This window comes from Ixodes scapularis, unplaced genomic scaffold (genome assembly GCF_016920785.2).
Source record: "Ixodes scapularis isolate PalLabHiFi unplaced genomic scaffold, ASM1692078v2 PGA_scaffold10__122_contigs__length_95168666, whole genome shotgun sequence".
Taxonomy (NCBI): Eukaryota; Metazoa; Arthropoda; class Arachnida; order Ixodida; family Ixodidae; genus Ixodes; species Ixodes scapularis.
The window spans coordinates 3557033-3580567 of NW_024609836.1; the positions used below are offsets into that span (position 1 = coordinate 3557033).

The 23535-nt window shown below is 47.7% G+C and overlaps 1 protein-coding gene across 1 annotated transcript in view; it reads left to right on the forward strand.

The window, feature by feature from the left end:
• Positions 1-23535, forward strand: part of LOC8040161 — a 196462-nt gene that overhangs the window by 149068 nt on the left and 23859 nt on the right. The window contains exons 3-6 of the mRNA XM_040211726.3: positions 1123-1421; positions 13502-13602; positions 13700-13816; positions 16588-16645. Coding sequence (XP_040067660.1) covers positions 1123-1421; positions 13502-13602; positions 13700-13816; positions 16588-16645 — 575 coding nt within the window. The remainder of the gene's footprint in view (positions 1-1122; positions 1422-13501; positions 13603-13699; positions 13817-16587; positions 16646-23535) is intronic.

The window sequence follows — 23535 nt, forward strand, 5'->3', positions numbered from 1 at the left end:
CGTTTGACATGGAATGGCCCTGTTCCGATGAGCCAAAGACTCAGCGTGAAACACTCGTTCGCCGTCCATTGATAGACTCCTATATACTGACAAAGCCTGGCAGATCGCGACGAGAAGCGGCCGCCGAAATGAAAAAAAGGTGGAGCGACAGACAACGGATGAGAGGAGAGCCACTTGACTGGCGCCCCGCTGCGGCGAGACGCAGAAACACACTTGTCCCGAGCGAACAAGTGTGTTTCGAGTCCTCGCCGCTGCAAAAGCATGTGCGCTGACGTCCAGGTTCCCCGAGAAATAGCTCTTTGGTGCTCTGTGCTACCAAATCCTCGCGCTCCAAATTTGCGACCGGGCGCTCCATGGCTCCGCCGTCGAACTGCCGGGCTTTGTGAGTATAGAGGAGACTATGGTCGGTGCATTTCTAGCCCGAGTGCTCGTTGGCGGACGTTGCAAGGCAGCCGCCTCGTGCTCTCGTGCACCCCACTGAAAAACCAAGTTGGTACGCCACAATCTCGTGGTCACTTCGTTCTGTTCTTTGTATTTGCCAGAATTCGACGGGGTCGCTCGTAGACGCTGTTACCAAATGTGCTGAGACAAAAGTGTCACGAGGAATTTAAAGAAGTATCGCGTTTCTTCTACGGAGTGTTGCGCCTGATGTCTATAGAGCGACACGCTAGTTACAAACAAGTTCGCCCACACGAGGTTTGGGTGAGGTTGCCACGATGATTTAAACCCGGGACTGAGGCAGAATGAGGAAGAATGTTTTTTACATTGGAAGAAAAAGTAACAGGGACAGACGTCTAGAGACGTTGTCTGTCCCTGTTACTTTTTCTTCGAAGGTAAAAAAAAAAGATTTTTCCTCCTTTTGTTTCAATCTTGGGTTAAAATCATGGTGGTAAACATCCAGCAGCTGGCCGGCGCGTTGACTGTACTTTCGCTGGTGGCTAAGGTGTGGCCGCTGCGCGTTCGCAGAAACCGTATTTGCGTGAAGGTGACGCGTTTGCGCATGCGCCGCACCGACAGCCGCGCCATCGCGGCGGCGTGTTTGTGCATCAGTGTGTCTCACTCCTTCTTGGGCCGAATCGTGGCCCGCAGTATCCTGTAGAGGAAATAAATCCCGCCTCGCAGGGCTGGACGTGAAGAAGTCGTACCTGGCGAGCATCGAGAGCCTGGAGGATGACGACGCGGGCCCCGGGTGTCGCTCCGGCCGGAGCCCCGCGGCCACGGCCCAGCTGTCGTGCAGGGTCCGTTCGTCGGGGCCCTGCCCGCACCGGGCCCCGGGGTCCCAGCCCTGCCAGCAGGACGAGGCGACGGGCGCGCCGGGCTCCGACGGCAGGGCCGCCGGGCCCAGCTACCTGGACAGGGTCCTGCAAGAGGTCGTGGACACCGAGAGGACGTACGTCCGGGACTTGGCTGCCATCGTCCAGGTGCGTTTCTTCCGTGCACCTTCGTTTAGATTCCAACTAAAGCAGGCTACGGTAGGGTCCCACTCTCGTACATCAGACAATGGACGCACGAGAAGGTCCATTGGAAACTTGCTCAGCGTTTGACCACGTTGCAGCGTTTGACTACGTTGCGGCTCTCAGAAACCAGGACATCCCTGCTCCTACCACTACGATTTTGCGGCGTAACCCGAGTGATGGGCGAAACTCAAACGACCGAGGAGAAGCCATCCGCGACGCTAACGAAGCGTGTAGTCTCGGCGGGCCTACCGCTGGATCAAGCTCTCTGAAACTTCGACAGAGACAAAACAGTTCAATTCTCAGGTCGTCACACCGCGGAAGAAATCGGATTCCTGCACGACATTGGGACCTAAAATCGGCTAGGTAAATTGCCTAAGAACCGCTCCGAGAAGCTGGTGGCCCTCGTAGTGAGGCCATGTGTGCCAAACTGCGCCAAAGCGCTTACCCTGGCACATCCTGCTACATTTGACCGAAATGGGGGGAACTTGCGCCGGGTTTTCGCTTAATTAATACAGAAAATATAATAAATCGGGCCCCGATACGCGGCCGGATGGTTACGGTATGCTTGCGCGATTTTCCAAAACGTTTGATTATCGCCTGAAATAACACCACGTTTGACTTGATCTCAGTATCAAGCATCGACAGTATACGTCGCAAGTTTCGCAACATTTCTCACGCTCCTTGTCTGTTCTGGCTGCATAACAAGCATCGTTGAGTTCACCGCGCAGTGGTGTAGAGCAGTGAAGCGACAACTGTGTAGTGGGCGTTGCAATTTGCATATCTTGCTTCTCCTCAGCGCACCCCCGTCCTAGGGGGAAGCACTCCCTCAGAGCGGGACATTAGACGTGGTTTATAAATAAAACCAAAGCTAAGATACAGATTTTTTTTAACCAGCATTAAATTCCTAATAAAGCGAGGGAATAGTTGTATGAATGTGGATTTCACTCCGTGTTTATATGGCTCGGCGGACATTAGATAACAATATCTCTCCTATCAAACTAATTAACTAGAATTCGTGACTTTTTTAATTACTGTAATAAGAATACCGTATTTTCCGGACTATACATGTTTAAAAGGTTACCTGATGCGGCCTATCCACTCGTGCGGACTATACAAGGTTTTTTTTCTAGGTCATTCGCTGTGACAAGACTTGAAGGATTTTATGAATAACGGAGTATGTTGACTTGGCTTCCTTGTGAGATTATACAGCAATCACTTGTCAAGGTGTATGATAATGTTTACGTTCGGACTAGGCACCAAGCGCGGACTATCGAAGCCGACACGTTTATTTTTGACACCAAATTTTCCCCTGCGGACTATGCACCGGGTGAGGACTAGAGTCCGGAAAATACGGCATATGTTTATATTACAAATTCTGAAGCGGGTCGTAGGCCAACACTGTTATATTTTGTGGGATTCCGGTATCCAGCCCGTGTACCGCGATGATTCGTCCCCGAATTTTGCACTTTTATCCGGCTAATGTAGCAAAGTTCGGTATAGTGCCCCCTTTCGCGGGTTGTAGAAACCACGAGGCTTATTTATCGTTGCACACACGGGCAGGTTGGAGGGAAACTGAGGTGGTGCTTAGGTCACGTGACGTAAATTTTCCCGCCATATTCTGCGGGGAACCTGAAATGGTGCATAGGCCACGTGACATCAATTTTCCCGCCATATTTTGCGGGGAACCTGAATTGTGCATAGGTCACGTGACGTAAATTTCCCGCCATATTCAGCGGGGAACCTGAAATGGTGCATAGGCCACGTGACATCAATTTTCCCGCCATATTTTGCGGGGAACCTGAATTGTGCATAGGTCACGTGACGTAAATTTTCCGCTCAATTTAGCGGGGAACCTGAATTGGTGCCAAGGTCACGTGGCGTCAGGTCGCGTGACTGGTCCGACCCTGATAGAGAGCGTAGGCGGTTCGACAGCGTCGAGACTCCCTCAAGGGCCCCACGAAAGTTGACGACTGTCCAGGCTTGCGTGCACCAGGCGACGGCAGAGGCTTCCAGGGGGCGGCTTTACTGTTCTCCGGACGCGGGCCGTTCACCCCCCGAGGAAACCCGAGGTGCTCGCTCGCGCCTCTCCACTCGCCGTCGCTCGTGTACACAGTTTACGATGGTTTACACAAGCGCGTCTGGGGGCCTCGCCTAGGGACGCCCCGCGCGGTTCTTCCCACGGGTGGCCGCCATTTTTTATCCTCCAGGAAGAGGGCGCCTCTTCCTGCTCTCGATAACGAATAGTTTCATTGTTACCGCTGCAGAGGCCACAGGGACATCGCAGTAGGAAAAGAAACGAGCCACTTGGAATCGATGATTTCGGATGATTAACGATGGGACGACGCCCGCCCAGAAGTATGCCACATCCTTGCTGCCGCAGATTGCTGGGGCTGAGCCAAGGACGCTTTGTTCATTTCGACCCATATTGTCACCGGTGGGAACGCCAGCTTCGAAAGTATAAATGGCTCGCGGTCTCAAGCTTCACCATCGCGCCTCCGAGCGAGGAGTGTGTTCGTTGGTCTCACTGTCGTGGACGGTACAGATCGACTCTTTTGCTTCCCAGACGGGATAGTTCGTCGACGAGGCGCACTTTTGCCGACGTGCGCGACGGAAAGTGTCGGTCTACTTTTCTCGATTGGCCAAACGTTGGATCACTACGACGTCTTGAGTAGAATGAATTCTGCTTTTACGAATGGAGCACGATAGCTCCAAGCTTCAAGCGTGCTCTTTGCACACGCCACGGGGATTGTCACGTGGAATTGGCCGTGACGTCACGGAGGAACCAGCAGAGGGAGCCACCGAAACATCTCGTGGCTAATCATAGGGAGTTGTAGTAGACCGTTTCCGCAGCCCGCTAAGTACCCGGATAGCGGTCCGCCGGAAGAGGCTCGAACATGCAGACAAGGATGGCGCCGCGCATGCGCAGCTGCGGCGTTTACTTTACGGATACCGTAGCGGAAGAGAAAAGCGATCTACTACAACTCCCTATTAGAAGCTTTAGAATGGCACACTCTAAAGTTTTGCGTACGCTAAGAATAGCGTCGTCGCCACCACGCATGCGCCGAACGCTAACCGCGCTATTTTAGCGTACGCTGTTTTTTTTTTCTTTTTTTTTAACTGCGCGCGTACGCAGAGTTTGCGTTCGTGCAAGCTTGGATTCGTGACGCGCGAGAAGTTGAGCCAAGACGAGGACACTTACGGCAGGACCGCGGCTCCGGCCGCCGTCGTAAGTCCAACGTGGGCGGCATCCTCGCGGCTGCCGGTTAGACTAGAGGACGGCACTGCACTCCTAAAGGGAGCTGCACGTCGCAAACGGCTCGGAAGACACAGCGAGGAGGGCAACAATCGCCGACAACTTGCTGCTTGCGACGTGCGAACGTTGCTCGGCGAAACGCCAACGGACGCGACCGGTCGACCGCTCGCGTCGCGTACTTAAAAAGGATTAAAAACTTGTCTTTTTCTGCAGGTTACAGCATTGGGTGTGTGAAATAAAACATGGTTACTGTATCTTGGTGCCGTTGTGAGCCCGAGATGCTTTGGTTTTGCGTCAGGCGGAGCAACGTTATTACTCTGCTTTGCCGCTACATTTAGTGCTAACGTGCGCTAAAATTGCGTACGTTAGCAGTCAGTTAGTATAGCGTTGCTGGCTCTTGCGCTCGCAAGAACTGCCTGCTCGGGCCGATTTTAGTCGTGCGTTCCGTAAACGTTGCCGAGTGAACATCTCGCGTGATTTTGTTAATTTAATTTGCCAGAGCCGTAGAATTCAGCGTGCTTACAACGCCACTGTGCTCCCGAATAGAAATATTGAGCATGAAAACGTTCCCAATAATTTTATTTCAAATTAAGCCGAGCCGCAGCTGCCTGGTCAACCGCGCTTATCAGCAAGGTGTACGAGTGCGTAGCCAAATTCCATCATGGAGGCTTCTTCAATCGTCCCGTGGAAACGGCCCCTTTTATCGATGCTATCGCGGACAGATCCAACTGATGTCCAGTGCACGGCGACAACTTGGGCGATTTTTCGAAGAGTCGTTCGTCCGTCGGCGATGAACTGCGAGAAGGCTTAACGTTCAGCAGATCGCAGCGTTCACGCACATTGCGAGCTGTGAACATTTCCACGGTGGATTCCGTCAGCCGCACGGCGACCTGATTCGACTGTCCCGGAAAGAATTGCCGAGCTGAACACCACGGAATGTCACGTGACTCTGAACTTAAGAACATCACGTCGCCCTTGCTACTCTGGCTGTACCATGGGTTGGGCAGAAATGCACTTAAAAGTATTTAGAAATACAACTACTGGGACGCATGGAAAAAACAACTAAAATACTGGTACTCAAATACATTTAGAAAAATGTATCGCGATACGTATCACAAATAAACTTGAAGAATAGAAAACTATTTGGAAATACAAATAGGGGAATACATTTTTGGTGGGGTTTGAAAACAGACACTGAAACACATCGTTATAAAAACATTATTTTTGATGTTTGGTGCACCCATTAGAGCGTACGAAGTACAAAAGAGACCTGCTCTTGAATTGGAGATTTTGTTTTTAAACCATGCAAGCGAGTTCTCACTGCATGTTGGAGCCTGAATTAAGCTCGAATCAAATTTACCGCAGAATTAACACCTTGTATGTTGGGAAGTGGTAAAGGAAGCGAGCGGTTTTATTTCGGCTTCTCTTCTTGAGACAAAATCCCAGGGACATCTAAATCAATTTTGTGTCCTCGCAAGTAACCCCGAGAAGTGACTAGGATTATGTCCAATCCGGGCGTCTCTTCGAGCAGCGATCTTATAACGTCCCCGTGGAGTGAAGTTCAAGGAACCCGTGTATTTTTCTCCGTTATTTTGGGCTCGCCGACAGAGCCTTCAACTTTTGGAATCGACTGGAATGGTCGACCGCCTAAAGTTTGGGAAAACATTCTTCAACTTTCGCTCAATAAAGAAGGGTGTCGTGTGCGGTCAGAGGCACAAAACGTCCCTGATGAAACTTGGTTTCGACCCCCTCTGTGGAGGTCGACGATTCTTTTAAAATTATAACAAAAGACATAGGCTTTAATAGTATCGCGATACCAAGAATACACCCGAAAATGTATCTCGATAGAGAAACACAAAATACACTTGATACATTCGTTTCGCGATACTGCCCAACCCAGGGCTGTACCCACGATGTGCCAGTCGGGGTAACCCCAAAACCCGCTACCCTGCAAAATCCCCAACGTTACGTGCGTACGCAATACGCTGGCCCTGTTATTGCGTTCTGCGCATGCGCACTCCCGACCCGCATTTAGCGTGCGCAAAGTTTTAGCATACGGTTCGCCAGAGCGTCTCGGCCGACATCTGCAGCGCGCAGTCCCCTTGTTTCTCGAGTGGAGCGCATGGAGCAGGACCGCCTTTCTCGTCCAAGACCTGGCGCGCGGCGCTCCCTTTTGTTCACCGGCGCGACTCGGCCAACTCTTGTGAGCGTCCGTCCGCCGGTGACCCCCGCAAAGGGTTCACCGTCCCACGGTGCCAACGGAAGCGGTCACGACGAGCCCTGAACCGAAGCGCGCCTGCCGTACCCACTGACTCCCCACCGGACCCTGCCCTGCCATCCGGGCCCGACGGCCGGATTATTCACCTGACAGCTCGGCGGAATGCGAGCTTTTTCCGGCCTGACTCATGCGCTGGTCGGGCCGCAAGTCTCACTCCTTCGCCCGCTCTCCTGGAGCGTCTCTCTCCCCCCCTGCATGCTGCGCTGTCTCTGTCGCCTTTTTTGGGAAGGCATTCCAGCAGCGAGTGGCGACCATAAAGAAGGTGTGCTGGGAAAGGACGCGGGGACACGGATTAACGCAGCCCACCGAACCGCAGAGAGACCGCTGCCAAGTTCAATCGGTTACCTTAATGAAGAGTTTATGGCGAACCCGATGCCTGGCATCCGGAACAACTGCACAGGTGGTCTGCCTTTCGCCCGGTGCTGCTTGGGCGACTCATCGTGTCCAGCTCTTTGGGAACCTCTGCAGCGTATCAATGTATCTCTCTTGACGGGAGTATTTTACATCGAGCCTAGCTCGTTGATGGCCCTTGGCTATGGGTTCTTGACCCTGAGGTCTTGACCTCGAGATCATTTACTCGCTGAATTGATGCTCTCCTGCCGCGAGCTTCTCTGACCTCCGTGGGGGCCGTCCACGAAAGCGGCCCAGTGCCGAATTGGTTCTACCCACGACTTGGTGTACCAACCACTCCCCTCGTATCCAGTGGGGGCCTCCCGGCGATGATCCTGCTTGGGCCGGCCTTGGCTGCTTTCTGCAGTGGGTTGAACCGGCTTCTTCTCTATCGGTGGCTCTTAGAGCGATAAAGGGAGTACTTTACGTGGTATGAGTGGCTGTCAGCTAACCTAGGGGTTTCGGCCAGGTTAGTTCCTGGGTTCCAGAGCTTGCTTTTATATATTCATTTGCGTGCGCTGAAATTTCTTTTTTTTCTTTCGAATTTTAGTGTATATAATATTTGTTTTTTAATGTACTTTCAGTGATTTACTTGTTCACCTACTTCGTGCTTTACTCTCTTTCTACTTATATTATCAAACAATTTTTCCATCCTTCAACTGCTGCGTTTGTGCACCCTCCTTCGTACCCATAATGTGTGTATATATATATATATATATATATATATATATATATATATATATATATATATATATATATATATGCAGGGTGTTCCACGAAAGGTGGATAAATTTTATATTACGAAAACTACGCGTCGCACCAAGAAAAGGCTTGCGTCGTTTTGGTCCTAGGCCAGGGGCCTATTTAGCAAAAAAAAATTATTGAAGTCCAGAATAATTAGATTGTTAATTATTTTTGCGTAATTAACTTTTTAATATTGTGTTTAAGGGCATGGTTTCAGTTAGAAACTTGCTTAGCATCATCGAAAAACATGAAATCAGCAAATTGCAAAACGATAGAAGGCTCGCACAGATTGACGGGTTTCTGAAAAACCGCACAAATTCGACAACATGCTGTATGAGGGGGAGAGGGGAGAGGAAGACCCTGCAAAATGGAAGATTTCGGAAGGGCCCGAGCCCCATGCCCCCCGCCCCCCCCCCCCCCCCCCCCCCCCTCTCCCTAGCTACGTGCCTGTCCCCATGACAGCCTGTAGGTAGGATTCCTTCCTACATTCCGTTCATTCCTTGCGCGTGTGCAGTACCACTTGCGGCTACACGATTGTTTCCAAACGGCGAGTTTATGTTTACGTGTACACGCTGATAGTTGAACGACCCTTCTGGGGCATAGTAGGCGAGTTTTCCCAGCTCTCTCGCGGAGTCTTCCTTCGTGAACCGTGTCCAATGAGGCGTAGCCGCCCTGCTGTCCACCCATTGGCGACTGGGGAACTCGGAGGTTTCGGCAAGCCACCCGAAACTCGACAAATGCGAACAGCTGGCAGGTCTCTCCCCGACGCGACCAACTCCGCCATCTCTGACCGTCCGTCCCTCCGGAGTCGTCTTCGTAGATTGCGGAGAGCAAGTTGGTTCGGGGCCCGGAGGCGTCGGAGCGTTCCTCCGCAGAAAGGGGACGCCTACGCGAGATACACCGCGCATTCTTTTTCTTTTTTTTTTGCTTCGAGTTCGACAAGAGGGTCCCCTTTACACGCGCTTGGGACAAGAATCTCGGCTGCCGAAGATTGCGTGCCAGCCATCTGCGCGACGCACCGCCGGCGCTGCGGGCTTCCCTTCCAAAAAAGGCAACCCGGTCTTCTTTCCTTTTTTGGAAGCGGTTTCGGGGCGTTGTTTCTGGGCGCGATTAAAACAAAAAGGAGCCTCTTTTCCGCCGCCGAACCCGTATATATCGAGGCGGCCCTCGAGTGCCGTACTTGCTGTCTTCTGCGTCCCAGCTGGGGGCCCGCCAGGTCATCTTCCGGTGGTCCGCAGCGGACGTTACGAGCCGTCCCACCCAGTCCAGCGCTGTGAACGGGTCACGTGACTACGCTCCCCACGCGTCACAGCACCCCTACCGATGGTCACGTGACATTCACGAGGCATTCCCTTGGCTCCTAGGGTCCGTGGCAGTCCATCGAAGGGAAAACGGATCATAATTCCTTTTTTTTTTTTTCCTGCGTGGATGCATACCCCGCTTTCTTCTTATACTTTTATATCTCGACTTCTCACTCTCCGCACGTCGCCTGAGAAGGTATCTCCTTTTTGGTTGTTGTTGCCGCGTTGCTGTTTGCTTGGCCTCCTCGAGAAGTGCTCTTGCTTTACGCGGAGGCCGCCGGTCTGTGTGGGCGGCCGCTCTGGAGGAGCTTGCAGTTGGCCGCAACGGTTGGACGCTTCACTCGCCGACCGAGAGTGAAGTGGGCTCGGCTGGGACCTGTCTACCATGCGCCTCCGAGCGGACCGGCGGGCGGCGCTCTGTCTCTTCTGCTGCGGCGGCTGGTTTACGGGCTGTCTCGGGGAAGACGTGATGCCCATGCCCGAGAGCACTGGGAGACGATGATGAGCAGCCCTGGAAATTTTTGCATTCTTTTTGTATTATTCAGATTAAGCGGTCGACGCTCAGATGCCCGCTTTGTTGCGCCGGCTGGAAGGGAGCCGCTTTCTCGTTCATCACCCTGCCTGCTCTTGGTTTGGTTCATCTGCGGCGCTGTTCCGTCGAAACCGTTGAAACGTATGGGAGAACGAAGGTATTTGGGAAAGGAGCACCTGGTGCCACGGTGATTCGTAGAGCACGTCCAAGGCACCCATAGGGCAGTGCCGTGCCACTTCTCAAACAACACATGAAATGGGTTCGCAGGTGCGCGCTGAATGTATCGCCCTGTTCCACCGCCTGGGTTCCCATTACCTTACACGCTTGGTGCTCACTCAGATCGAACCTAGGACTGGTCCTCGAGTTGGGGAGCGCGAGCTTTCGCCTTGTGCTTCGAGCGGCGGCGTGGCGGTCTATGGGTGGAATCTTCACTAATTGACTGCATTTGCTCGGTGAGAGCCCTGTAGGACGACAAGCGTCAAGTGCCGGGCACTCTAGACGCTGCTGTTTTTGTTCACGTAGGCGCCCCTTTTTCAGTTCTGTCGTACACCTGACGATCTTTTCTGTGTGGCGTGAGCGCGTCCTTGGACCTGGAGCGGCCGGAGCGCTCTCGTACGAATGGGTGGTCGCCGTCCAACGGATGAACGGGCGACGCTTCCGACTTATCGGGATCGAGATTACAGCTGTTCGGCCGAGGTCGCCTGGAAACCCGACCGGTCCCCGCGGCCGCCCGGCGAACCGCGCCGTGCGTGGGCAACCCGGCCTCTCTGCCTTGCAGCGGCTTTCCGGTTTATGTATTTACTCGAGTATTTCCTCCGGACGCTTTGGGCAGCGCTGTACGCATCATTTTCCGTGTGTCGCCGCTCAGAACGCGCGTTGAACCGGTGTCGATTCCAGGGCAGTTTTGTTGATTTATTGATTGCGGAATATACTCGTATACGAGGTGAAACACCCGATCTAGCTTTCTTCTGCAGTCCCCTCAAGCAGTGGCGTAGTCAACTGGGAGGAATATATGAAACATCACCTCCTCCCGAAAAGAAATCCTGGCAACGCCCCCCACAAGCTTCGTTATCTCTGAATTTGTGAAATAGTCCGAAGTATGGGACCTCAACCTCGCATTCCATTCCTAGTTCAGACCACAGCTAGATCTCACCGGTAGGTGCGCTGAAGCATCAAGGACAGTTTCAGCTAACATTGTCCGCGATAGTACCTCGAGGGCCCAAGCACTTTAGCGGGAGGGAGGGAGGGAAAAGCAGATATCTGGAAAATTAGGCGCTAAAAGTGTAATCGATAAACATTGCGAATAAGATATATAACTGGCAAGCAATCAAACAGGTCGTGGATCGCCTCAAAAATGGTTAGTGATTGCACTTCGGATCAGGTTAGGGCCAGTGATGGCAGCAATCGAACCCGGAGAAGTTGGTTCCACTCCTGTGCTGCGCGAGGCAGGAAAGATGAGCTTTCCTAATTTTTGGTGCATACTTTGCTCCGACAAATTTGACGTCTATCAGTGTATATCCCGCAGAAGCCATATAATTGTTTTGCTTGAATTTCCTGACTTCCACCGTACCATTGTAGTTTCGTGAAGGACAATATCTTGTGCAGAACTAATTTGTGCTGTCTGCTCTCCAGGGTGTTCTTTTAAACCTACAGATTTGTTAAAAAAAAAAAAAAAGCCGTAAATCTAAATTAATGTGGTCTGTGCCCGAGTTATACGGCCAGGGGGACGTAACCAACTCACGAGAATAATCGTAAAAAAAAAAAAAAAAAAAAAAAAAAAAAAAACTTTACAAAGCTTTGGGGCGCATAGAAAGCAGGGTGCTGTTCTAGAGTTAGCACTTGTGCAACGGGCGCCACGCTGGCGGCCCGAAAACGCCTGTTCCACAAGGGGTACCTTTAGAGCACCACCGTGCTTCCCAAGCGCCCCAAAGCTTCGTAAAGCTTACTTAGGGAGTAGTTTTTGATGACGCTGAGCAAGTTTCCAATGGTCCTTCTCGTGCGTCCACCCTCTGCCCTGGCCTTGCTTCCGGCGGTCGCCATTTTCCGAGGGCGCAACCAACATTGTCCGCACCTACCCTTGCGCGTACAGCAGACTCGCGATAGTTCAAACTCGGATATTTCGTACTTCTGGTTAATTCAAACACATTTTCAAATTTTGCTTGTCACGTTATGCTTTTAAAGTATTCATAAGCCGCTTAATTCGAACGGCGTTTTCGTACTTTTTGCTCTCTCCGCCGCCTTGAATGCGCTTCTTTTCGAGCACCGGTGCACTGGAGAGGAGCAACACCCGCGGAGCTTGCTTCCGCGGGTGTTGCTTCTCCACAACGCACCGGTGCGGGCAGGGAAGCGCACTCAACGGGGCTAACGCGGGGCACCATGAGCTACGAAAACGGGCACCACGCGGACGCTCTGACGTGGAGGCATGGCATAAGTCCACGCCACAGCGTCCGCGCAAGTTGCCGTGAAAACTGCGGCGTGGTGCCCGTTTTCATCGCTCATGTGTCCCCCGCTTAATTGTCCACATTTAGACACCTTCTTGGTCCGACGAACAAACTTAAGTTTGTTTGGGTTGCTGCGTGCTGTCTAAACAGTCCGGCGATAAACAACATTTTTGAGGGACAAATAAACTTACGCCATACGTTTAGCGAATGTTTCTTGTGTGGTGTGCCTGCTTATGATCAGTAGGCCAATGTAGCGGAAATCATCAAATATCTGCTTCGTATGCAGATATTTCCCATTCGTATGGCAAATCTTAATTTTATTTTTCATCATATTTAGGTGAATTTTTGGTAATTCAAACTTCCAATAATTAAAACGAAATGCATTACTTTCTGGAGTTTGAATTAATGAGAGCCTACTATTTTGTTTCCTTTTACGATCCTTTTTTGAGTGGTAGTATCAGTATGGGGTACAAAAAGGAATGAAAACTGATACAAGAGCACAGTACCAAAGTGTTCTGACGGGCAGAGGTATGTTGGGTGCAGGGGCCAAGCCAGAAGTGTGCTTATCGGGATTAGGCCCCCCCCCCCCCCCCCCCTTTCTCCGCTCCCGAACAAAGAGATGGACACCCCAGATGCCTGAGCCTCCCACAACAAAAAAATTCCTGGCTATGCCAGTGGTTGCGTGGCCCTACATTTTGGAGTTTGCAGACAACTCCCCAGACGGTGCTCGTTACTGGAAAAGGGACCATTAAAACCATACATTAAGTTTACTAATTCGCAAATTAATTAATAAAGTTGAGTTAATTATACAATTTATCGTGATGATTAGCCATCTGTTATGTGTCCCCTAGCCATATAACTTACCTGTACAGGCAGCATTAGCGTAGCTTTTAAGGCTACGGTAATGCTGCCTGTGCAGCATTAGCGTAGCCTAAACAAATCTGGGAAGCCTAAGAAAACATCCTCTTTATGCCTTGGTGTAAACATTGCCACGGAGTTCCTATTCTAGTTGGGGATTTCTGCGTCACTATGACATCCCACAGCCATGCGTATAAATGAGGCAATCAAGGAGTGATATGTTTTTCGTTTTTGTCTTTACCTGCAGGGCTACCTCAAGCCAATATCTGAAGCCGCAGATGGCAAAATCAGTCAGGATGACCTGAGCAACTTGTTTGGGAACATCGAAGATATCTATTCATTCAATAGGTTGGTTTTATTTCTTTATCTCTTTATTTCTAGAAGTACCGGTCTTTCAGTCGTCCTCGTTCTTCCTCTGACAATCTGCTGGACTTCTCTCTTGCAGCACATTCCTGGAGCAGCTGGAAACCTGCGGGTCCAACCCGGTTTCCATTGCGGGATGCTTCGTGGCAAACAGCGACGGATTCTCGGTCTACTCAGAGTTTTGTACAAACTACCCACGGTCAGTAACTATGGCCAGTGTTCCTTCCTGTCAGAATCTGACCCAGTAATGCCAGTTTTGGAAAGGTGCTGCCTGACTCCCTTTAATTTTTTACTCACTCTGCTAACATGTTCATTTCATTTATTCGACCCTTAAAGGCCCAATGGGCATTACATAAAGGGGGGCAAGGAATATAAAATCGAAAATACAGAACACTGCACGAAGCAAAAACAACAAACAAAAAACATCAATTATACATTTGTACACGCTATAAAAATAGCAGGGAAAATCCGACTTCCCTGGGCAAACGCGCATTGTTGCAGATATCCTGCAAATATTCTTGTGCCACTGAACTAAACTAAAGCCCCTTGATGTGTCTGTTTTACAAGTAGCGTCAAACGCTCCAATGCTCGCATCTTGTGCGGCCCTTGGAAGCAAAGTGTGGTAAAGCACTTGCTGGTAGCACCTGTCTTGCACATTCTCAGAACAACGGTTGTCAGTTAGATGAAACGCAAAGCAATATTTTTATCTGAAGGCTCGGGATTAAAGCGTGGGACGAATTAATAACCAGTACTTCGCAGCTGCTCTGTGCAGGACCGCAGACCATATGTGTTGCCTGGATGTCTCTTAATCAGTCTAGGGTTATGTACTAAACGGCTTTATTTTTAGGTCATACTCTTTCATGAATCTAACCAGAAAATAAGGTTGTAGGGGAACTAGTTACAACTACTTTGAATGACAGTATTTTGCAATTGACACTTTGGGAATTTTCCAAAGTAAGATATTTTAATACAGTTTGTGAAAAAGTAAATTTGTGTTTCAATGTAAACTAAGTCCCGTGCATATATAGACAGTGTATTCACATGATAAATTTTTCGTGGTTGTTTTGTATTCACAAAATTCCTTGAAATTGATTTTGCATGACTTACAAATTGTTTGAGGTGTTATTCTAATTGTGTAAAAATTTGAAGGATTAAACCCGTCTTTAGAAGAAAATAAACAAAATAAAAATGGCCTTTTTCGATAAAGTGGGTTCAAAATATCAGTTAATTTCATTTTCAACGATATTTCAAATTTTATACCCAAAATTCAGTGAAAATAAAATAAACTAAACTTATGCCCGTCGATATTCCATGTATGGGGCTACACCCGCATAGTATTTGGTAAGCAACAAATATAATAACTCATGAGTTACAAGGCTCTGAAGATGTCACCGGATTGTCAAAGAGACAATGTCATTTTTTACCTCAATAAACAAAAATACAAAAGTTTTTTTCCTTTGAACTAAAAAATAGTTAAAATAACATACAAGATCCCAAAAGATTACTGTGAGTTTTGTATGCTTTCCGTATTCATACCAGCGATCAGAACTGGGTAGAAAAATCACGGAGTAAAAAACAGATTTTCACCCTGCTCCACTGAATTATTTTTTGTGAAGCAAAATATTTTTTAAAAAAATTTTGAAAAGCGTTTTCTTTCCAGAAATAAGGCAATTACATATATTAAAAAAAAAAAATGGAACGACCCACTTTGACAAGCGTGTTCGATTTCAAATGAAATCACCCTTCTTTATATGTTGGTGAGGTGTGCTGCACGGTGTATCACTCCTTTCTCATCCACAAGTGAAAATAGCTGAAAGCAATTTCAGTATATCAGAAGAAGTTTGAGGAAGACATCACGTACACTGCTCGGAAAGAACTTCTGACAGTTAAGACGCAAAAAGAAATTTTTAAAACGTCATCTTGAAACTTCAAGTGCATTTATCTCAGCTTCACTTTTAGCAGCAAATCCCACCTTAATAAAACTATTGTTTCAGTATGAAACTACCGAGAGACTTAATATTTACGGATTATATGCCGAAATTTTATCGAGTCGGTTACTATGTACTTAAATTTTGCATTTTCATGTTCCTTTATTATGAAAAATTGTAATTTGCAAAACTTGGCAAATGTGAAAAAAAAAAAATCTTTCATAAATTTTTTTTTATTTGAGAAATGCATATTTTCTGAAATTTCTTTTCATAATAACTGTCAACAAGTATTCCAGTATGCATTCCACAAGAAAAATATGTGCTGATCAACACCATTTCTCAACGATAAACCCATTGAGCAGATTCCGTACAAAGCTACGTTCTGGAGGTATAGTACCTCATAAAATTGGTTCACAGGGCTGAAACTTTGCATGCTCTCCTTCTATGTGGCTACAAACACCACCTGCAAATTTCCCGCCAATTGAGTGAGCATTTCAAAAGTAGACATGCCCAGGTAGTGTCCCCCCTTATTTACTTTTAAATTGTAGTTTTTTAAGCATTGATCTGGAATAGCGTGGGGGTATCAGACGTTTAAAATGGGAAAGATTAAAAATTATTAAAGCTTTTCCAAATGAGGTCACTGCAGCTCAGTGAAGCCAGCAGGATGTAACTTCCTTGGTCGAGGGAGTGGTCCGCGTTCGCTTGAGCACATGCTCGCATATTTTCATACCAGAACCTCCTGAAGTGGTGATTTTTAAAAATGGTCCATTTTGAATGTTTGAAACCACCCAAGGATTTGTGCCCCTGCAATAAACTGGTTTGCAATGTAACAATTTCGTTGCACGAGGAGAGCGGAGAAACCGTCACTAGCTCTAGATACATAATTGAAAAGTTCTGTCTTTCTTAATTATCAAACTTTGAATCGCTTTTTTTTTTTTAAATACCCGCAAAAATGAGCAAATATTTGCCGACTTTAATGTTTCCCCCTGCTGTTTCATGTGTGGTAGAAAATACAATGGCACATTTTTTCTGAACATTGCAGGACGGTGTCTGTTCTGACAGACCTGGTGAGAAAAACAGAAACAGCAGAAGTCATCAAGGTAAGCATTTGTGTTAGATGCAGTTTCAAATACAAATAAATAGCGTGCCTAATCCTCTAAACTAATTTCTAGAGTGCTTTTGCAGACAGCTTTTCTAAAACTTGCAACAACTTAAGCTCATTCTGTACTGACTGTCTTAGTAAGAGAAATAGTGCCTGAAATAAGTCTTGTAGGGCTCCAATAAACTTGCTGCCCCATTACTTACGATGGGCCACCTGAGCAAAGATTACCCCCCGCACAAAAAAAGACATCATGGAGATGTGCACCATCAGTGTGAATGGTGTGCTCTTTCGTGTCCGGTGTAGTCTTCCCAGGCAGCACACCAATGTCGGTCCGACGTTGGCCTAACATTGGCAAAGACCGGCTGCAATATTGGACAATATTGGAAGCGCTACCCTTTCCAACGTTGGCCCAGTGATTGGTGCCAATGTTGGGCCACTGTTCAGCCATCGTTCCAGCCAATGTCGGCCCAATCATTGGTGCCAATGTTGGGCCATTGCTAAACCATGGTTCCAGCCAAGGTGCTCCCACATTGGCGAAAACCGGCGTAATAATGGACAACACTGGAAGGGCGACCCGATCCAATGTTGGCCGTTATGCTGATTTTTGGCCATCGTTGCACTCGCCCAGCTCTTTGCAAGTGCATTCACCAAGTTGTTTGCAAAAAGGAAGGTAGACAGACACAAGGGATTGTTTTAAAATCTTCAAAAAGTTTATTACACACAGCTTATTCTGTAGACAGGCACAAAATCAGCAATTTGTAATATGTGAAGAGGTACTATTCAACTGTGATACAACTAAGAAGATTGCAAAGTAAACACAAACCGGGGTAATTATTGTGGAGTGTCCAGTCTCCCGGCAGCTGGAAGAATTTTTTCCCCCAAATTCTACCGCTATTCGCCCTTCATTGGCGGTGCAATCAGTTCATCGAACGACATTTCATAGACAGATCGTTTCATCAACACGCGATGTTTCATAAAAAAACTCAAAATACATCTTTTTCCCTCTTTTCTTTTTTGTTTTTTTGCAATGAACAGCTTCAGACTTGGCATGAAGCGGCGTGAAAGGGTGGGCTGGTTCGGTGAGCACGCGCCTCAGGAATACACTTGCGTTGAAATGCCCCTACAGCGTGCAATTCGCGTAATGCATGTCAAGGAAACGTTGCGCCTCAGGAATACACGCACGACGAAATGCCCCCACAGTGCGCAATTCGCGTAACGCGTGTCGATGAAACAAAAATGTCGACGAAAAGGTGGCCACGAAACGTGTTTTCGCGAAACGCACGGAGAATAAAAAAGTCAGCATTCTACCTGCAGTTGTGACATTATTTCAGACAGATAATGGCAGGCGACTGTCGGTAAGATTGCGGGAAACTTATTCTAACGGCTGCCAGGAGATAGGCCCTGCCCAAGTCTAGAGGTTATCCGGAAGATTACCCATACAAGAGCGGACAATGATCACCAAGTAGGTTGCAGCGCACTTACTTTGAAAATACCGGACTTGAAAGATGTAATCCGACATATATGTAAACACGGGCACTGCACAAAAACCCCTCAAACACAAAAACCAGAAGGAAGTGATCCGTGAAGATTCAACACGATGTAGCACACGCTGCCATTTGCCGAACCGAACACTAAACGATTCACAAGAATGTCTTGGGCTTCTATGAAGAAATCGACACGGGTGGGACTTTTCGAACGAGATACCATTTACCACAGAAGCGAAATCCACAGCGGGCCCGCACCCCGCAGGCCGCGTCACACGCGAAACTAGGTCCGGTCTTCGCGACGCAGGCATTCCGAGTTTTTCAACGGCTAATGCGTCATCCGTCAAACCACGTGATCACGCTTCTGCCGTTACCAGCGCACAGAGAGCGAACTCAAGCGATAAAACGTGTACGGTTCATTGGTCCGGCGAGTACGGACCGTCTACCGCGCCTTCAGCTTAGGGAGAGAGAAAAAAAGAGAAGGAGGACAAAGCAAGCAGGCCAGAACGGGGGTGGGGTGCGCTTACAAAAGGCTAATCTCCAGGGGCATCTCAACAATGAACGCAGCGAGAGAATTTGTCACTTCTACCCAAGGTTGATAGTGCAGTAGATGTTATGCGTGACCTTGGGCTTTAGGCAGGTTCCGTGCTCTGCCTTATCACCAGCTTCGAGACCGTAGTCAAGTGACCATAACCGGAGACACGATTGGCCTTAAACACGCATAGCGTCTACCCTGCTGTCAATACCGATTTAACAGGACAGCTCTTTGAAGGTCAGCTTTTGAACTTCTAAAGACGCTCTCCAGCCCAAAAGTGGTTCTAAACGGGGCAAGTTTGAAGACAGTATGTTTTACGTCGTATAACGTAAATATAATAATATATAAATATATAATATAATGTAATGAAGAACTAAGCGCGACTATTTTTTGCGCTCGATGTACACAAATATATCTATAAGTATATAAATATATTTTTTATCAATAAATTTAAAACTGTTTGTACGCTGTTAGGTTCGCGTTTTTAAACTTCAAATTGTTTTACGAAAGAGTTACACATAAAAGACAGCCCGAGCAGCACATCGTCCGAATTGCAGCACACGATTAATCGCCCACGCTCGCCGACAGAGGGTTGCGATGCTGCGCGAACGGTTTCTGAAAGATGCTGGGTAGGGTACTCCGAGCGCAACGGCTTCGCGACCGTTCGAAGGGCAAATGATTCGCGACAACAAAGTAGGGTCTAGCAGCTTCAGTAAGCTAACGGGGCTCGAGAGTCCCACGCTCACATTTCCGCAGAGCGAGCGCGGCCGGCCACATCGAGGCGCAGTGTGCTCTCGCGTCGCGATAGCTACGTCGTTGCTCTGCCTACCCTGATGACATGTGCACTGGCAGTCGAAGCAACCCTCTCGAGACTTCACTCGAGTTTAATATATGACTTTATATCGCGATATACTCTCGTAAAACTGTGAGTCACTTCGGTTGCAGCGTAAGCGGCGGCTTTATGTTTGTTGACACCTGCGTCGACAATGACTAAATATGCACAGAATCATTAAATATAAAAAAATAGAGCACGCAGAAAGAAATACAAACTTGACAGGGGCACGGACAAAGAGAAAACGTTAACGCTACGTATATATAAAAAATATATTGGAAAAGACAAAAATACTTAAATCTAAAAAAACGGAGTTAAGTTGTCAACGCCGAGGTAAGGCAATGCGAATGGAGAGCAGCCAGCAAAAAAACTGCAATAGTCATATAGGCAGCTAAGGACGTATTTGTGATTGCGGTTATAAAGCGCCGGCGACGTACGCCCCATGAAGTTGGCTAAATAAAATTCTCGCCCGAGCGAGCTCATGAATGACTCTTTTCCAATTTCCTATTTCTGCAATGCAAAAAAGAGGTTCGCGGGTCTATAGCCTAGGCGACGTAAATATCGATAAGCCATTGGTTATGGCAGTACCAATATTGACCAGCCTATACCAAGACATCACCAATATTGGAAAACTCTTGGCTTTGACAGTTTAATATTAACCAGCTTAAGCCAACGTATATTCAATATCGGAAAACACATTGGCTCTTAAAGTTCAATATTGTGCAGGTTATGCCGGCGTATATCCAATATAGGAAAGCTGTTGGCTTTGACAGTCCAATATTGGACAGCTAATGCTGGCATGTATCCAATATTGGAAAGCCATTGGCTCTGACAGTCCAATATTGTACAGTTTATGCCAGCATATATCCAATATCGGAAACCTATCGGCTTTGACAGTCCAATATTGGATAACTTATGCCGGCATATATCCAATATTGGAAAACAATTGACTTTGACAGTCCAATATTGAACAGGTTATGCCAGTATATATCCAATATTGGAAAGCCATTGGCTTTGGCAGTCCAATATTGGATAACTTATGCCAGCATATATCCAATATTGGAAAAAAATTGGCTTTGGCAGTCCAATATTGGACAGGTTATGCCAGCATTTATCCAATATTGGCAAGCCATTGGCTTTCACAGTCCAATATTGGACAGCTTATTCCAGTGCATCACCAATATTGGAAAAACATTGGCTATGATAGTCCATTATTGGCCCAGGTAATTCCAATATTGGTAAACACATGGCTCAGTTGGGCCATTGTTGGGCCGTTCTTTGTCCCATCAATTCCAATGTTGGCCCAATATCGTGTGCTGCCTGGGTTTGTTCAGCTGGCCCATCGTAAGCAATGAACCAACTTGCTTCAAGCTTATGACAAAGCGTTCCATTAAAAGATGGCTTTCAAAAAAACAAAAAAAACAGCACAGCTTTTAGGCGCCCGTTTTCGGCTTGAACGGTGTCGGCCGTCGCCGTCACCGTGTGGTGCATTATGAGAAATGTCTTATAATGCGTCGCGCGGGACCCTCGTGACGTGACACAGGACGTCACGAGGGTCCCGCGCGATGCATTATGGGACATTTCTCATGATACAATGCGTGGGAAGGAGGAGGAGGACGAGGGGGAGGAGGAGGGGGAGAGGGGGAGGAGAGGGGGGAGTAGCTTCAGGGATAAGGGGAGGGGGAGAAAGAGGGGAGGAGTATCAGGGAGGATGAGGAGGTGAGGAGTATCAGGGAGGATGAGGAGGTGAGGAGGAGGGGTATACTCTTTCCTCCATACCCTCCCCTCTTCCTCCTCAAGAGCTGCGCTCTAATTCGGTGTTACAGGGTGTTGTAAACGTCTTTCATACGTATTAATCCCCCCCCCCCCCCCTCAAAAACAAAAAAGAGGAAATGCAATATTTACTTTGTGCAGATGCATTTAGAGCTTGGATTGATTTTGTCCCACTGGCTGCGAAGTGCTTCCTATTTTGATGTCAGTGTGACATCAAAATAGATCTAGCTTTGTAAGCTTCCCATTGGTTGGAGGGGGTGTGAGGCAGGCCCATTTGCGTGTACCGCATTCCTCTCTGCTTCTGCGAAAGTGCACGGGAGTGAGAAATGGAGAGATCTCCAAGTGGCGGGTTGGAATCTCAGCTGAGGTGCCCGCAATCTGATGGAGGCTTATAGACCTTATTCAGATTCGCCCGCCATGTATCGGACGTGGCGCGAACCTCCCTTCCGACGCCATTTTTGAGGCGACTGGCAAAGCGCTGTGGACGTTTGCGGCTTTCGATGCGCAGCGACCGTACGACTGCTCTGTTCCGCTACGTATTCAACAAGGAAATAAAATTAACAACAACCGATTTGAAGCTCAGGATCGTATTGTTTTCTTTTCGAGTTAAAGGTATTATAGCCAACGTTTGAATAGCCGTAGCGCTTTCCTGTACTATTCATGCTCCTAAAAAGAGCACCCGCCCGTTAGTGTTGCGTGCTTTTACCGGGCTCCTAAAACTTTCTTAATATATCACACTTTCACAATCGCATGAAGGGCTCATGATATTTGTATGTAACATCAGTGAGCATCTATCATTGTATGTGATTTTTTGGAGCTTGATGTTGGCTAGCATCGTAGCTCGCTCGCGCAGAGGAACCGCGAAGTCCATTCAACATACCTCAGATACACTGTTTTGCTCTTGTTTTTGTTTTTTTTTGCTCTTTCTTTCTCTCTCAAGTAAGTCTTTCACACCCGGTTGAAGGCTAATGCAAAGTGCAGAAAAGGAAGTCAACGAAACAACTTCGTTTCGCACATGAATGACAAAGACAATGGTGCTAAAAGCAAAGGTGAACTCTCGCTTACGCCACTCTCGTATTTCGAGAAACATTTTCGAAATGCACGAAAGCACAAAAGCGGGCTCTTGACTGCTAACCTGGACTTGTTGGCGAGTTTAACAGCCGCGCTTGCTCACTTCCCGAAAAATCGGGTTTGCTCTACGGGAAAAGCTTTTTTATTTGTAGCCGCCACTTTGATGAGCACTGGTCATATTCTATTGCTAGTAAGCATGAAATTTAACTCTATGCGACCGCGCTACCAGGAGGAACACATTAAAATGTCGCTGACATTTATTAATGCATTTTCTCTCAAGGAGCCAAAGATATATGCGCAAGTACTGAATCAATTTTTTAGTATTCTTATTATGATTATAAAAGGAAAATGTTTCCGCTTTTAGTAAAATAGTGTTGTTGTTTTTTTGTGTGTGTTTTTTAATACGTTACTTGCACCGCGGCGACACGTCCGTCATTTCATTTTACGTTTTTGTGCCTCGCATACGCTTGTGTGAGTATGCTAGTGTAGATCTTCAGCGTAGTTTTTATTTTTTACCTGCAACAAAAATACTACAATCGTAGATTCGTGCTGTATCACACATTCCTCATGATAATGTTTTGAGCTACTATTCGATGGTCTCCCCAAGGAACTAAATAAAAATGTATGTAGTAAATTTAATTCCATGTTTTTTTCTGTGTGTGGAATCATATCTCCAATATTCCTCAGGTTAAGACAACAGGGAACCAAGATTAAGCGTTCAACGCCGCCATCATAGAACTCAGCGATTCGGGTCTGCACACGCTGGGTCAAGGCGCACTGGGCGAAGAACTGTTCGCATTCTTTAAACTCGCAGCCGCGAATGCCAAATAAAAACAAACTCACACGGTGGCTGACGGCCCTGCTAAATATATTGTACAAATCTTCCTTGTGCAAAAAGGCATATTAAGCTGGCCAGGCAAGTTAACGCACAATTCTAAAACAGTGCGTGAGTCGGCCTGTTCTGGTGCTGGAACGAAGCTCATTTTTATAAAAAGAGATTCGTAGTAAAACCACTGAAAACAAACTTGAGCTTAATATTCGCAAGTTATTCCAGAGCGGCTGTCCCCATCAATACAAAAAAAAACACGCGCACAAAAATAAAAATAAAACAAAAAACAAGAACGTGCACGAACGTAACGCGGGGAGAGGAGTTTGTACTGCGACGGGGCGGTGGCAAAGCCTCAAAGATGGCG